Genomic DNA, 14,009 nt, shown 5'->3' on the forward strand with positions numbered 1-14,009 from the left:
TAACATCAACTATAGGCACTGTAAAAATAATACAGGTATCTGTAGAAAAGCAGCCTTTTTCTCATATTTTAATTCATACAACAGACAGATGGGCCTTGCAAAGAATCAGAACTCAGATAAAAGGGAGGAGGTAAGAGGTTAAGTAAGGGTTGTATGGTTATAAACACTTAATGGAAAATAGTTTCAGAATTAAAGCAACCATTTGTTGGTTATGCTCATGACCGTTTTTAATTAGTTAACTTCGTCCATTTTATTCATTTATTCAAATGCTGTGGTATGCTTCATGTACAGTAATATGGTTACAATGCACAAAGATGCCAAGTTACAATCAAGTGGTACATAACTTTAGGAATGAGAATAAGAGCTATCTCAAATTATGCAACTATTTTGAACTTTGGCATCTATTTAAATAGCAACCAGTAATTATTTACTGTTACTAGTAATCACCTGTATTTTCGAACTACACATAAGACAGTTAAGAAAAGATATGTATAGTGCAAGCCACTGAATTCAAGTATTTCTTTCAATTTCTTACACGATAAGCATTAAGCTATATTCTATTTTCCTTTCTACAAGTTTTATGGTCAAATTTTACCTGTGCTTTATCAGTGAATTCAGGTTTCCTTAGTGCTTCATTTAGGGCCAAAGCTGTTTTTTAACTTAAGAACTGGTCGATGCTCACAATTACTGTTTTAACGATTCAAACAATTTTGAGCAAACTGACAACTCTATGCAGCCAGACCAAAACACATAATTACTAGAACATAAAAATTTAAAAATCCATAAGTCATGATTTAAATGATCCAAAGAACACAAAGTCTGCATGAAAATGTTTTTAACACTAGGCATGAATGAAAAACGGGTGGCTTTTATAGCTAATATAATAGCTAGTACATTAAATTAAAGAAATGCTAATACTCTGCTTAAGTGGCATATTAATTGATAAACTTCCTCATTTCAGAGTGTTCTCAAATAGTAAATATCCTAATCAGAGGTGAGAGTAAAAAGACTCAGGCTTTGGCTCTGACATATGCAATCTTCAGAACAAACTGACAGGTGATATTCCCATTCATCTTCATGGTTCTAAAAACATAAAAGAGCCTTTTAATATGCTAAGATTACATGTTAGAGAATTAACACCATAAGCAATCTAATGATATGTGTCTCTTTATATATTTGTACTTGCATGCTTTCACTCTCTGTATACTTGTTTGTCTACAAAAAGCTGTTTTGTCTGCTTTGTCTCGTTTCTGGAACAACAAACCAGAAAAAAATTTTTTACTATGCACGTTATATAATGTATTTCTCTCAAAATAGTCTCTAAATGCAAAAATCCTAAATAAAATTGTTTTAATGATTAGATGGTCAAATGATGCCCCACTCCCCAAGCATCAATTAATCCACAGCTCCTTTATACAAAAAAAAAAAAAAAAAAAAAAGTTTTCCATTTCTATTTAAAGTGTTTGGCAAAGCTTTTGTCTTTTTAAATTACTATATTTCTATTTGTTGTTAAAATATGTGCCACTGTCATATTAAGAAAAAAACACTGGGTTACCAAATATTATGTTCTCAAAACTTGTTTTAAAACTCCCCTGCCCCTGCCACATTGCCTATAAAGACTTACAACAAAATGTTAACAGTGATTATCTTTAGGGGTGGTAGTAATAGGGGATAGGGGTAGGTGGGGAGCTGAGCCAATTAAATATATTTTTATAAAGGGGGAGAAACATGGTAACAAAAATGAAAAATATGTGTTTCATTTAAAATTCAGTAACTCAAAGTGTGTTAACTCCCTGGTAGCTATAAGAGTCTCATGTAGATGCAATACTGTCAGAGTTTAAAGACAAATATAATCATAATAGAAATTATTTAATGTACCATATAATTAAGCATACTTATTTAACTTCAGGTAACTGATTAGAAAGAAATAGCCAACCAATTATTATTATTATACCAAGCAATTATTATTAAAAGTGCAGACTATCTTTTAATGTATCATGATAATGAGAGACCAAAAACTACCACAATACCTAGAACAACAGGAATTAATAAAACTATTTCAGATGGTAGTTTCCTTTCCTCTTGGTCTTTCCACAAGTCAGTGAAAAGCCAAGTTCAAGGTTTTAATTTTTTTTATAGATTACATCAAGGAAACTACCACTAAACTTTTGTTCTGAGAGGCTTTATTTTTGGAACACTGTAGGTGGAAATGCATGTACCTTATATTTTCAGAAAAATGAGATAAGATTTTTAAATCAACATGGAAAAATTCCAAATGAAGTTTATTTTTTAAAATAATCACCTTGGGAGGGAGGCTATTCCAGCAATGCTACTATTTAACCCAAATCATTTGGAAGTTTTTCTTTCATAATTACTTTCAAAGCTACTTTATATATATAAAAAGTCACACTCATGATCATATCAGCACATCTTACTTTGGATCCATACCAAACCAGTGATTCAACTTGGTATGTTACACTAGGTGTTAAACTTAGCTGCAAAGGAACTTTTGGTTATCCCCAGAAATCAAACTCACATTAAAGGGATAACTTTAAGTGAATGTATAAGGGTTATGACCAGTATGGCATTCCAGGACAGCACTGCTAAATAAACATAAAATCCCCCACGAGGACTATAAGGAAGACCAACATTCATTGGGATGTGACTAAATCATGATGTTTACTTTAAAATTAATAACAAAAGTCATCTCTTAGTCATTTCTTTTCTTTTTTTTTTTCTTTAATGATGGTTCAGATATATGCAAATCTCTAGCAGGGGACTGTGGTTTCTCTAAGTTTTCCTATCTCATATAGCCAGAGCACTTACTATGAGCCAGGAAATGTTTCAACCTATGGACTTAAGTATTATTAGTATCTTTATCTTATAGATGAGGCAAATAACTTGCTCAGAGTCACACAGAGAATAAGTGAAGAAGCTGGAATTCGAATCTAGACGATGATTCCAGAGTCCACTCTCCTACTCTATATGTCTGTGTGTCCTGTAAGCGACAAATATCCATCCCCACTTAGAGAAGAGGGATATCATTTCCAAGGGGACCACTTAATAGCTATAGCTGACTCTACAGAGGACAGTTTAGGTATACTCAGGTCCTCTCTGAATTGCTTCTGAACCAATACCTACAGATTATTATTAATACCTTTGGAGTTCTACCCCAAATCTTTAGGAAAGGAAATAAAACAAGTCAATCAGTGAACAAGCAAGAAAATCCATGTCCATTGTATAAAATATTAAGTGTTGAATTTAAAGTTTATTTAATTTTAAATTCAACTTTAAATATTAAGACTTTTTTTTCTAGTAGCATAAAGTACATGACTATTTTAATACACTGCTGGTAGGAATGTAAATTATTTTCTTGATAAATTTCTGTATTTTCCAAGTTTTTTCCTTTTATAATCAATGAAAAAAGTTAATATTTTTCTAAAAATGACTGAAGTTCCAATAAACAGTGAAAATTCTATGAATGTGAAATATTAGTTTTTTTGAATTTTTATTCAAAGAACATTAAGATGGTCAGACTTTTAAAAAATTTTTTAAGATTTATGAGATGTATATGTTTGCTCATGTATAGATCTCCAAGTAATTTTTTTTTTTTTTTTTTTTTGCGGTACATGGGCCTCTCACTGTTGTGGCCTCTCCCGTTGCGGAGCCGCGCAGGCTCAGCGGCCATGGCTCACGGGCCCAGCCGCTCCGCGGCATGTGAGATCCTCCCGGACCGGGGCACGAACCCGTGTCCCCTGCGTCGGCAGGCGGACTCTCTACCACTGCGCCACCAGGGAAGCCCCTCCAAGTAATTTTTAAATTCCTAGCCAAAGACACAAAGTTCTTAGTGTACTCCTCACTAAGGTATGATTCTGAATCCCTGATCCTGGAATTGGTAATATCTGTAAATAAAAATTGTATTTCACAAAACACGTAAATGAAAAGGATTCCAAAAATAAATACTGTTTTAAATCTGTAACTGGGTGATATTTATACAATGAGAAATAATCTCTAAGGGTAATATATTCAAAATTAATATATTTTTTTACAATAGTTGCTAAGCTTTGCATAAAACACCTTTATAAACATCAGTTTCAGACCATCTTCAGCTATCAGCTATAGAAATCATCACTGCCACTTCCTTTCTTCCTTTTTTTTGGACAATAAAATCTTTCCAACTCAATACCACTTTCCTCTACAGAAAGCATGAGTGCTTCTGGGACAGAAATGCTAACACGTAGAACACTTTTGAAAACTGAAAGGATACAGGGACTGGATATTGCATGTTTAAATTAAAATAACTGGTGTTCTATATGTGTCAAATATTTACTACAAGAAGTTAGCTGTAAATACCTGCTGCTCCAGACTCCTGACTATAACTAATGGACGAAGAACGTATGGTTCTCAGACGTAAACTCTGGGCTCTCTCCTGCCGAGCAGCATCACAGGTCTGATTGGGGTGCCAAATCTGTTTACAGTGGTAGCAGAACTCTGTTCCACAGGCTTCTCGCCCACAGGTTAATTTTGGACAGCTAGCACATCCAAATGCTATCACAGCATACCTTCAAAGAACAAGAAAAAAGATTTAAACTGTGATGTAAAAGAAGAGGCACTCGTTAAGGAAAAATACTATCCAATTTATATGCTATTCCTGAAAAAGTTTGCTATTTATGCATGAGCTAACAGTCATAAACCCTAAAACCATCTATCTCATCAATATAAAAATGGGGAAGAAATAAATAGTTCACAAATGAAGACATATAAATGCCTAAAAAAATTATTAAGGTTTAATTTTCAGCTTAACTTTCAACTTCTAACTAGGACACCAAACTGTATATATAGCCTAGTCCTAATTTTATAAAAATTCTATTAAGTTAGTATTATATGCACATAGAAAAGACTAAAAAGAAATATACCAAAAGTCTTAACAGTAGTTTCCCTGGTATTAGGTTTTTTTCTTCTTTATATACTTACATATTTCTAATTTTGACAACTACTTGTTAACGCTAAAATCAGAAAGATAAAAAAATTACCTATTTAAAATTATAATAACTATGGATCAGCTCTACCTATCAGTTAATGGCAAATGAGGCCAATTCATACATTTTGTGAATATCTTGTGTTTATGCATAAATTCTCCTATTTTTGTTTTTAAGATGCATGGCAGAAGTTGTCTTTGATGCCAATCTCCTAATAAAAGGTATACAAACTTTAGTTTTCCATCAGGAAATTTGTTATTTTGCTTCAGAAAAAAAAACTGAGAACAGCAGATTTGTGACTAATATCTGTTTTCTGAGTTAATATTTTTGGCACTTTAAGAATTTCTGACTTAGAATAAATTCTGGGCACTCATTTATCCCAGACAAATGAAAACTTATGTTTACACAAAAGCCTGTATACAAATGTTTACAGCAGCTTTATTTGTAATAGCCCCAAAACTGGAAACAGCCCAGATGTTCTTCTTCAACAGGTGAATGGTTAAACAAATTATGATGCATATATACCATGCGTACTACTCAACAACAAAAAGGAACTACTGATAAAACTTAACAACTTGGATGAATCTCTGGGGTATTATGCTGAGTGAAAAAAGTCAGTCTCATACTTTATGATTCTTTTTTTTTTTTTTTTTTTTGCGGTACGTGGGCCTCTCACTGTTGTGGCCTCTCCCGTTGAGGAGCACAGGCTCCGGACACACAGGCTCAGCGGCCATGGCTCACGGGCCCAGCCGCTCCGCGGCATGTGGGATCCTCCCAGACCGTGGCACGAACCCATATCCCCTGCATTGGCAGGCGGACTCTCAACCGCTGCACCACCAGGGAAGCCCTATAATTCTATTTATATAACATTTTTGAAATGACAAAATTTTAGAGATGGAAAACAGATCAGTGGTGGCCAGCAGTTAGGAATGGGGTGGGGTCAAGGTGCAGGCAGGAGCGAGGGGTGTATTTAAAAAGAGCAATATGAGGGATATTTGTTGTGATGGAATTGCTCAGTACCTTGACTACGGTGGTGGATATGGATACACAAACCTACAGGTGATAAAATGGTATATAAATACACACACAAAAATAAATACAGGTAAAACTGGGGAAGTCTGAATAAGATAGGTCGATTGTATCAATATCGATATCCTAGTTGTGATATTGCTTTATAGCCTTGCAAAATGGTACCACGGAGGAAAACTGTTTGAAGGATATATACAGAATATCTCTGTATTATTTCTTACAACTACATATAAATCTACAATCATCTCAATAAAACTTTCAATTAAAAAAGCCTAGTGTTTGAAAGAGACACAAACAAGTCATCTATGCATAAGAGGCTTTTGTAAATATCAAACATTTTGCCTAGAAATTTAGGGGAGTTTTTCAGGGCTCCTCTTCTTACTGGAATAAAATTTAAATAATAGTTGTAATAGAGATTTTTATTGAATTTCAAGATAATCTATTAAATTGTGCAAAGTGTTAAGAGTAAGGAAGTTTCTCCAATTTTTGGACCTCTTGCTTCCTTCTCACCCTTTAAACTTAAATTTTACATATGAAATTCCAATTTATTTTTGATAGGCCATTTTCCAATTACCATTGTCTATCATAAATGTGTTCAAACACGACTGAATTAAAGGCAATTTAAACCAACACAGGGTAATCTAGAAAAGTTCCATTTCCCTGACAGCTTATTCATTGCAGTCTCAATAAAAAGAAAACAATTCTTGAAAGACTCTTTATTTTCTCCCAAGTTATAATCTAAAGCAGTCTTTATAACAGTAGTAATTTCAGTGAAAAGGAAATGGCATTCTCTTCTAAACCTCTTCTCTATCCTACTTTTTCTTGAAAAAAGGAGGGAAGGCGAGAGACAGAATGGGGAAACCTGTGTGTGTGTAGGGGACTATGTTAAGACCAACTATTTTTTTAAGTCAGTCACAATTTATAAAAGCAGAAGAAAAGTTCAGACTACCAAACTCCACTTCTACCACTTATTACCTGTATAATTTTATGTAAGTTACACAATCTCCCTACAACTAAGTTTTCCCAAACATAAAACAGGGATTCACTAAAGTTTGGCTTAGCCTCAGTATTCAGCCAAAAACAGCTTCAGCTTTGGCCTTGACCTTTAGAAGGCCAAATAAGCAAATGACTGCTTCAATGACATTTCTAGTACCTCTGCATTTATGCTTGATTAATGACCATTACCATTTCTACATCTTTTTAAATAATGTATGTCATTTAGACTGAATATTAATATCTGAATATTCATTTTAAAATAAACACCGATAGCCTTTCTAGACATAAAGTAAAAATCTTACTGCTTTATATGGTGAAATCTTACTTGACAACTGAAGTATAAATGTACACCGTGCTGCAAGAATAAAATGCAGTAATTCTTAGTGATGATTGTGAAAGCCAAATTTAGACACAAGCTTAAGAACTTTCAAATAATTAAATAGGGAAACAGATTTACAGTAAATATGAACATCGAGATTGCTTTAACTAGATAAATCTAGGAAGAAAATATCCTTTCTGAGAAAACAAATATTTATAAAAATATATGAGGTAGATTAGCAGAAATTTGGCTATATCGTAATTCTAACCTTTGTAGAGGCTGTTCAGTGTACTAGTATATCACTAAGCGAAACTTTTAAGAACTGACTTAATTTCTAGTTAGTGATTTAGGTTATCTAGAGATAGCCTTTCAAGAAAAAGCCCTTTTAGGGAACTCTTCACATCTTGACAAGAAGAATTAAAAGCAGAATGTCAATTTTGCCATTTCAAAATTTCACAAGTTCCAAAATTTGGCAAAATATTCATAAAAACATGAAGGGTTATGGTGAAAAAACTGAGGACTCATATTTTCTTCTCAATAAACAGATTTCCAAAGAGCTTTATAAACTGCTTTAAGATGAAAATTACTTAAAGTTTTGAGTCTAGAGACTTAAGCTTGTTGAAAATGACTGCTTATAGATATCTATTTAGAATTTTTAAAATATGCAGTGTAATTACCGGGAGCAAACTAACAGCTGACATGTTAGCTAATTAGTTAATTACCATTCCCGCATCATGATGTCAAACATTTAATATGATGGCTAATTTTTAAAAATTAATTCTTAAAATAAAATTTTATATTTATTCCTGTATCTCAAAAGTTCATCACTGGTGATATTTGACTTTGACCTTGAATACTGATTAAACATCTGGCCACTTGGCTTTTGTGAAAATGTAGGTTTTGATGTATCTCAAAAGTTAGGACGTAATAGGGCTTCCCTGGTGGCACAGTGGTTAAGAATCCGCCTGCCAATGCAGGGGACACATGTTCGAGCCCTGGTCCAGGAAGATCCCACATGACGCGGAGCAACTAAGCCCGTGCGCCACAACTACTGAGCCTGCGCTCTAGAGCCCGCGAGCCACAACTACTGAAGCCCACGCGCCTAGAGACCGTGCTCCTCAACAAGAAAAGCCACCACAATGAGAAGCCCGCACACCACAACGAAGAGTAGCCCCTGCTCACCGCAACTAGAGGAAGCCCGCGTGCAGCAACGAAGACCCAACGCGGCCAAAAATAATAAATTAAATTTTAAAAAAATTAGTAATAACAAAAAGTTATGTTGTTTAAATAAAACAATGTGTGTGAGTGTGTGTGTGTGTGTGTAGGGAGGGAGGGAGAGAAAGAGAGGAGAGAGAAAGAGAGAGGAGAGAGAAAGAGAGAGGAGAGAGGGAAGGAAAAGAGAGAATTAGTTTACAGCACATCATATGTACTCAAATGTTAGAGATAAAGTACATCAAACTTGTTTTATGCTACTCTGCAGTATTTTTTTAAATAGAAAAGCTAAGATGTCCTACTCCAGAGCTAAACATTTAAGTCCCATTCAATCTAAGCAAATTCCAAAGAAAAACAGGATTATCTTTAACAATACTAACCAAATATTTTCATGACTGTGAATTTTGATAACTATAGAAGTTAGGGTATTTTGTCTAGAACTTTTTTCTTATGCTAACAATTATTGAGAGTTTACTATGTAAGTGTTCCGTTTTCATACACATTCAATCTTAGTAACTGTGTTAAGCACATTCTATTATATAATATATTGAGCAATTAAATGTACCTAGCATTCACATATTTTGAAAACAGAATGCCAGGACTCTTGAAGATGATTTTCATTGTGTGAGAGCCAAACTTATTTTCCACTGGAAATTATAAATCTCAAATTATAATGGAAGCAAATGGTAAAACTAAATTAAATACAAAATATTTGCTTTAAAGAAAAATTTCAATGCTCTAATGCATTAGGTATTATTTGAGAAAATAACAGGCTCAGCAGAAGGTCACAGAAATAACTGAATAATACTAGTTGGCTAACTAAACATCTCTGGCTTAAACAGTACACAAATCTTGGTTCAGAAGATAGTTCCATTTCCTTCTATGATCCCTTATTTAACTCAGGTCTTACTTTCTGTCTCTATTTTTCAGCTGAAGATCTCTAGTTACTTGAAATGTTTAAACCTTTCTACTTAGCAGCAGTGGAGGGAAAGGAAGAAAGTGGGAAAGACAGAAAGAGACTGAAACAGGGCAGTTTTTCCAGAAATATTTTCTATTTGTTGGATTGTTAATAGGTGAAACATACTAAGAAAGAACTCAATGGTCAAGTTAGGGACATGCTAAGCAAAATTAAAGTACTTTTTTGTTTGTTTGTTTACTATAGGATTTGCTAAAATAATTTTTAACATACCAGTAATGTACATATATAGTAAATATTATTTTCCAAATTTATTTGACCATGACATGTATTTCCTGGGAGTGTTTCACAGTACTAGAGTTCCACAAATTAGCACTGAGGAGGTAGGAATACCAACTAGGGTCGTATACTCTGCCTAGAGCAAATTCCTCCTGAAGGAACAAGTAAGAAGAACAAACTACACCAAACATGAAATGGAATCCTAAGAAAGATATAATAGTCTCAATAAAAAATTTTTTTTTTTTTTTTTTTTGGTACGCGGGCCTCTCACTGCTGTGGCCTCTCCCGTTGCGGAGCACAGGCTCCGGACGCGCAGGCCCAGCATCCATGGCCCACGGGCCCAGCCCCTCCGCGGCGTGTGGGATCCTCGCGGACCAGGGCACGAACCCGCGTCCTCTGCATCGGCAGGCGGACTCCCAACCACTGCACCACCAGGGAAGCCCAATAAAAATTTTAATTAAAAAATGAGAAAAAAGAAAAGAAAGATTATCCAGGAGTCCAAGATAACTTTTCCCCCAAAAGCACAAAGCTTTAACACAACCTTTAAAGAACAAAGAAAATATAATCAGAAATACCAAAATTACTTGATCCAGTTAAGGGGAAAAGTCAAGTTTTATATTCAAATCAATAGGCTCATGATTCCATTAGCAAGAAGTTACTATTATTCTGTGGAAAAGGAGTGACTTAATATATTTGAGAGACGGTCTAGACAAAGTGAGGCTCATCTCCTGGTTCCCCCTTTCAGGATCTCCTTTCCTAGAGAGGATGCTTTCTGTTCTGCTTTCCAGTACATGCTGTAGGGGAGGGGAGGCCGACGGTTGTAGAGAATTATTTGCAGATTATTTGCAGAAGTCTGTCTAATTTCAGGGTGGAGTGTTAGGCCATTTGGGATGCATATCTAAAGCTAACTTCTTTAGCTAATTAGTAAAAGAAAGCTGATATGTCTCCTGGGTCTTATGTATCAACTCGGCTCTTGTTTTCTCAGACACATGTACTTGTTTCCTCGGGAGAAAATCAAAGTTGGACCTGCTCTCTGCTCTAAAAGGTTAGCCTACAAAAGCATTTCCAGCATGTCAAAAGACGGGCAAGTTATGGCTAAAACCCTTCTTTGGAGGATGGGAATGAGAGTCATATAGATAGAATAAAATTCTAAAAATACATGTTCCTTAGTTCCTAAGCCTATGGTGCCACTCCATTATGAACAGTATCCATTATGAACAGTATCTTCCACCAGAGTAAGTTATTATTTAGAGCCATTTAAATGTCAGTAAATCAGCTCAAAGCTTAACAAACCTGATTATAGTTGAGCACACTGCTTAAAAACGGTTTATTAACTGTTCCTAAGACATATGATTTACATTAATGACATATATTCAGATTTGTTCATTCAATAACTCTTTATTGAGCATGCGGTTAACCTGTGGTTATAAAGAAAAAAATACTTTTTATTTTTACTCTTGAGGGGCTCACAGATATTAAATCATTACCTATATTCTAGTATAATAAATGTTCCTGCATATTCAAAGCTCCCCAGTAAAGTCAGAAGCACTCACATGAGATGACATGGATAATGTGTGCTAGTAGAAGGGTAGTCTTAGCCAACTGAAACAAGTGATGACAGAAACCAAGATGCCAGGTTTTTGCTATCTGCCTAGACAATGTACAAACTAAGCCTCCTAGGCAGAGGTAATAGATATTTTTATCCAAGACAGGTCTTATGCTTCCCCTCCTACATGTCCCTCACTGTAATTCTTTTCCTCAGCCATGGCCAGATTTTTCTCTGAACCTGTATAGACTGGCATGTTCTAGAAGCAGTCCAGATAACTTCACCCTGGTTAAATCACAGCACACACGTTTGGCCTCCCAGACCCCTTCACAAGAGGGGTTCAGAAACACATACTGTCCTTTAAACAAGCTTAATCTGCCCTGGCCCTCAGAAGAGTGGAAAGACTATTAGGTCAGAAACCCTCAGAGGTCTCAAATAGAAACCAGGTCAGGTTTTCTTTCTACTCTGAGTTAAGGGCAATATTTCTCAGTGTGTTAAACTACGTGTTTAAGTAAAATTGGTGTCAGATACAGAAAATGGTCATTTTGGTAAGTATCAAAAGCAAGAGGAAAACATAATTTCACATTTAGCATTTCTGGAAAAAAGTCTTTCAAGTGTGTTGTACAATGAAAGGGATTAAAATACTACACGCATGCCTGTGGCCCTAGTACATACTTACTGGCTATGCATTATGAATAACTGTCAAACAGTCAGATATTTACCAGTATCCCCTGTGCCAGATTTCAGTAATAAATAGTTTAAATAAGAAATTTCTCTCTGTGAATCCAAAGATTTTAATAAGTTCCAAGAGGGCAGAGATTTTCATCTTTTGTTAGTTATTAAAAATCCCCAGTACCTCACACACGGGTGCAGTAAATATTTGAAGAACTGTCTGATTTAAAAAAACAAAACTTCAGAAATGGAGATGAGGAATGATAAATAAGAACTATAAAAACCTTACTGTGTGCTAGGAATTATGCTAGCAATAACATTAAAAACCTTCTCAATCCTTAAAACATGATAGGATAAGAGATTCAAAATCAGGTCTGTCCACGCTCATGCTAAGTACAATTGTAATTTGTAATGAGGTCTTATGCAGTATTCTATGTTTTCAAAGCATATGTATAAATTTTGTCAGAGGGTGATCTTTTCCACGTAACACAACCATAAAACCTATAACGTAATCAAGTATATAAAATATGCTCTTACTAATCTAGTGAGCCAGCATAAATTGAATACAAATGAAAATACATAAAGTAATTAATCTCTGTGACATGTTTTCTTTGTCCTTTGTGCGTAAGGCTAACAACCACCAAAACCAAAAATTAATTTATAGCCAAATTAATCATGACTAATTCTCTGTTAAACTTATGTAACAATCAAGTGGTTTTCATAATAAAGGAATATATTAAAGTAGGTGTTTCTATTATTTTAAGATTATTTTATACTTGAGTTCACATTCATGTCTTCCTCTCCAAAATACTTAGAATACTTAAGCCATATTATTTTTAACAATGATGTCTCAATAAGAAAATGTGCAAAATACCTAAGAGTATGAGATTATGAAAAAAAATTAAACTTACTGAGAAATGTCATATATACCAAAGGATTTATAAAGAATAATAAAATGAATACCCCCTGAATCTACCACACAAGTTAAGAATAGTATCAGTAGGGTGATCATATAATTCACAACCTGACTGGAACTACTGAAAAAGAAAGGTAATGCTATTAAAATTTACACCAGTACAATAAGCATCAATTGGAACTATCTTGGGCAAACCAGAACCTATGGTTACCTTGTTTATCTGTGGCTTTAGAAGTTCCTTGATTGCCCCTTTGAAGTTCACATCCCTTCTTCTTCCTCACAAGAGGTAACCATGAAACTAAATGTATTTATCCATTTTACTGTTAATGAACTTTTTTGTTTGTTTCTTTGCTATTATGAACATTCTTTTTTTTTTTTTTTTTTGCGGTATGCGGGCCTCTCACTGTTGTGGCCTCTCCCGTTGCAGAGCACAGGCTCCAGACATGCAGGCTCAGCGACCATGGCTCATGGGCCCAGCCGCTGCGCGGCATGTGGGATCTTCCCGGACCGGGGCACGAACCCGCGTCCCCTGCATCGGCAGGCAGGCTCTCAAGCACTGCACCACCTGGGAAGCCCTATGAACATTCTTAAACATGTCTCTTAACTAGATGTCTCCTGGCACACAAGTGAAGAGTTTCTCTGAGGCATTTAACTAGGAGTGGATCTTCTAAGTTATAGGGTAAATGTGTGTTCAATTTTACTAAATAATATAGCAGTAAGTGAGCTAATCAATCTATATTTTCTTTTAGTTTAATTTTGTCCTTTTATTTATATAACTTACCTCTGTAATCTGTTTTGATTTTGTTTTAATTTATTATATGTGGTGACAATCTAATTTTTTCCCCTCAAATAGCTAATTTTCACAATTCTATATGGTGAATAATCAATCCTTTCCCAGTTGGTTTGGCATTCTTCCCCCCATATCAAGTTCTTTTTTTTTTTAATAAATTGTATTTATTTTATTTATTTATTTTTGGCTGCATTGGGTCTTCGTTGCTGCACACGGGCTTTCTCTAGTTGTGGCGAGCGGGGGCTACTCTTCGTTGCAGTGTGCGGGCTTCTCATCGCAGTGGCTTCTCTTTGTTGCAGAGCACAGGCTCTAGGTGCACAGGCTTCAGCAGCTGTGGCACGCGGGCTCTAGAGCG

General features: G+C 35.1%; 1 protein-coding gene across 2 annotated transcripts in view; it reads right to left on the reverse strand.

Moving 5' to 3' along the window:
- RNF19A (ring finger protein 19A, RBR E3 ubiquitin protein ligase) overlaps nucleotides 1–14,009 on the reverse strand; it is a 213,913-nt gene that overhangs the window by 12,389 nt on the left and 187,515 nt on the right. For both annotated transcript variants that reach the window (XM_081258378.1, XM_081258377.1), the window contains exon 3: nucleotides 4,354–4,562. In XM_081258378.1, the coding sequence (XP_081114504.1) occupies nucleotides 4,354–4,562 (209 nt within the window). The remainder of the gene's footprint in view (nucleotides 1–4,353; nucleotides 4,563–14,009) is intronic.

This window comes from Mesoplodon bidens, assembly GCF_964165515.1.
Source record: "Mesoplodon bidens genome assembly, chromosome: 16".
Taxonomy (NCBI): domain Eukaryota; kingdom Metazoa; phylum Chordata; class Mammalia; order Artiodactyla; family Ziphiidae; genus Mesoplodon; species Mesoplodon bidens.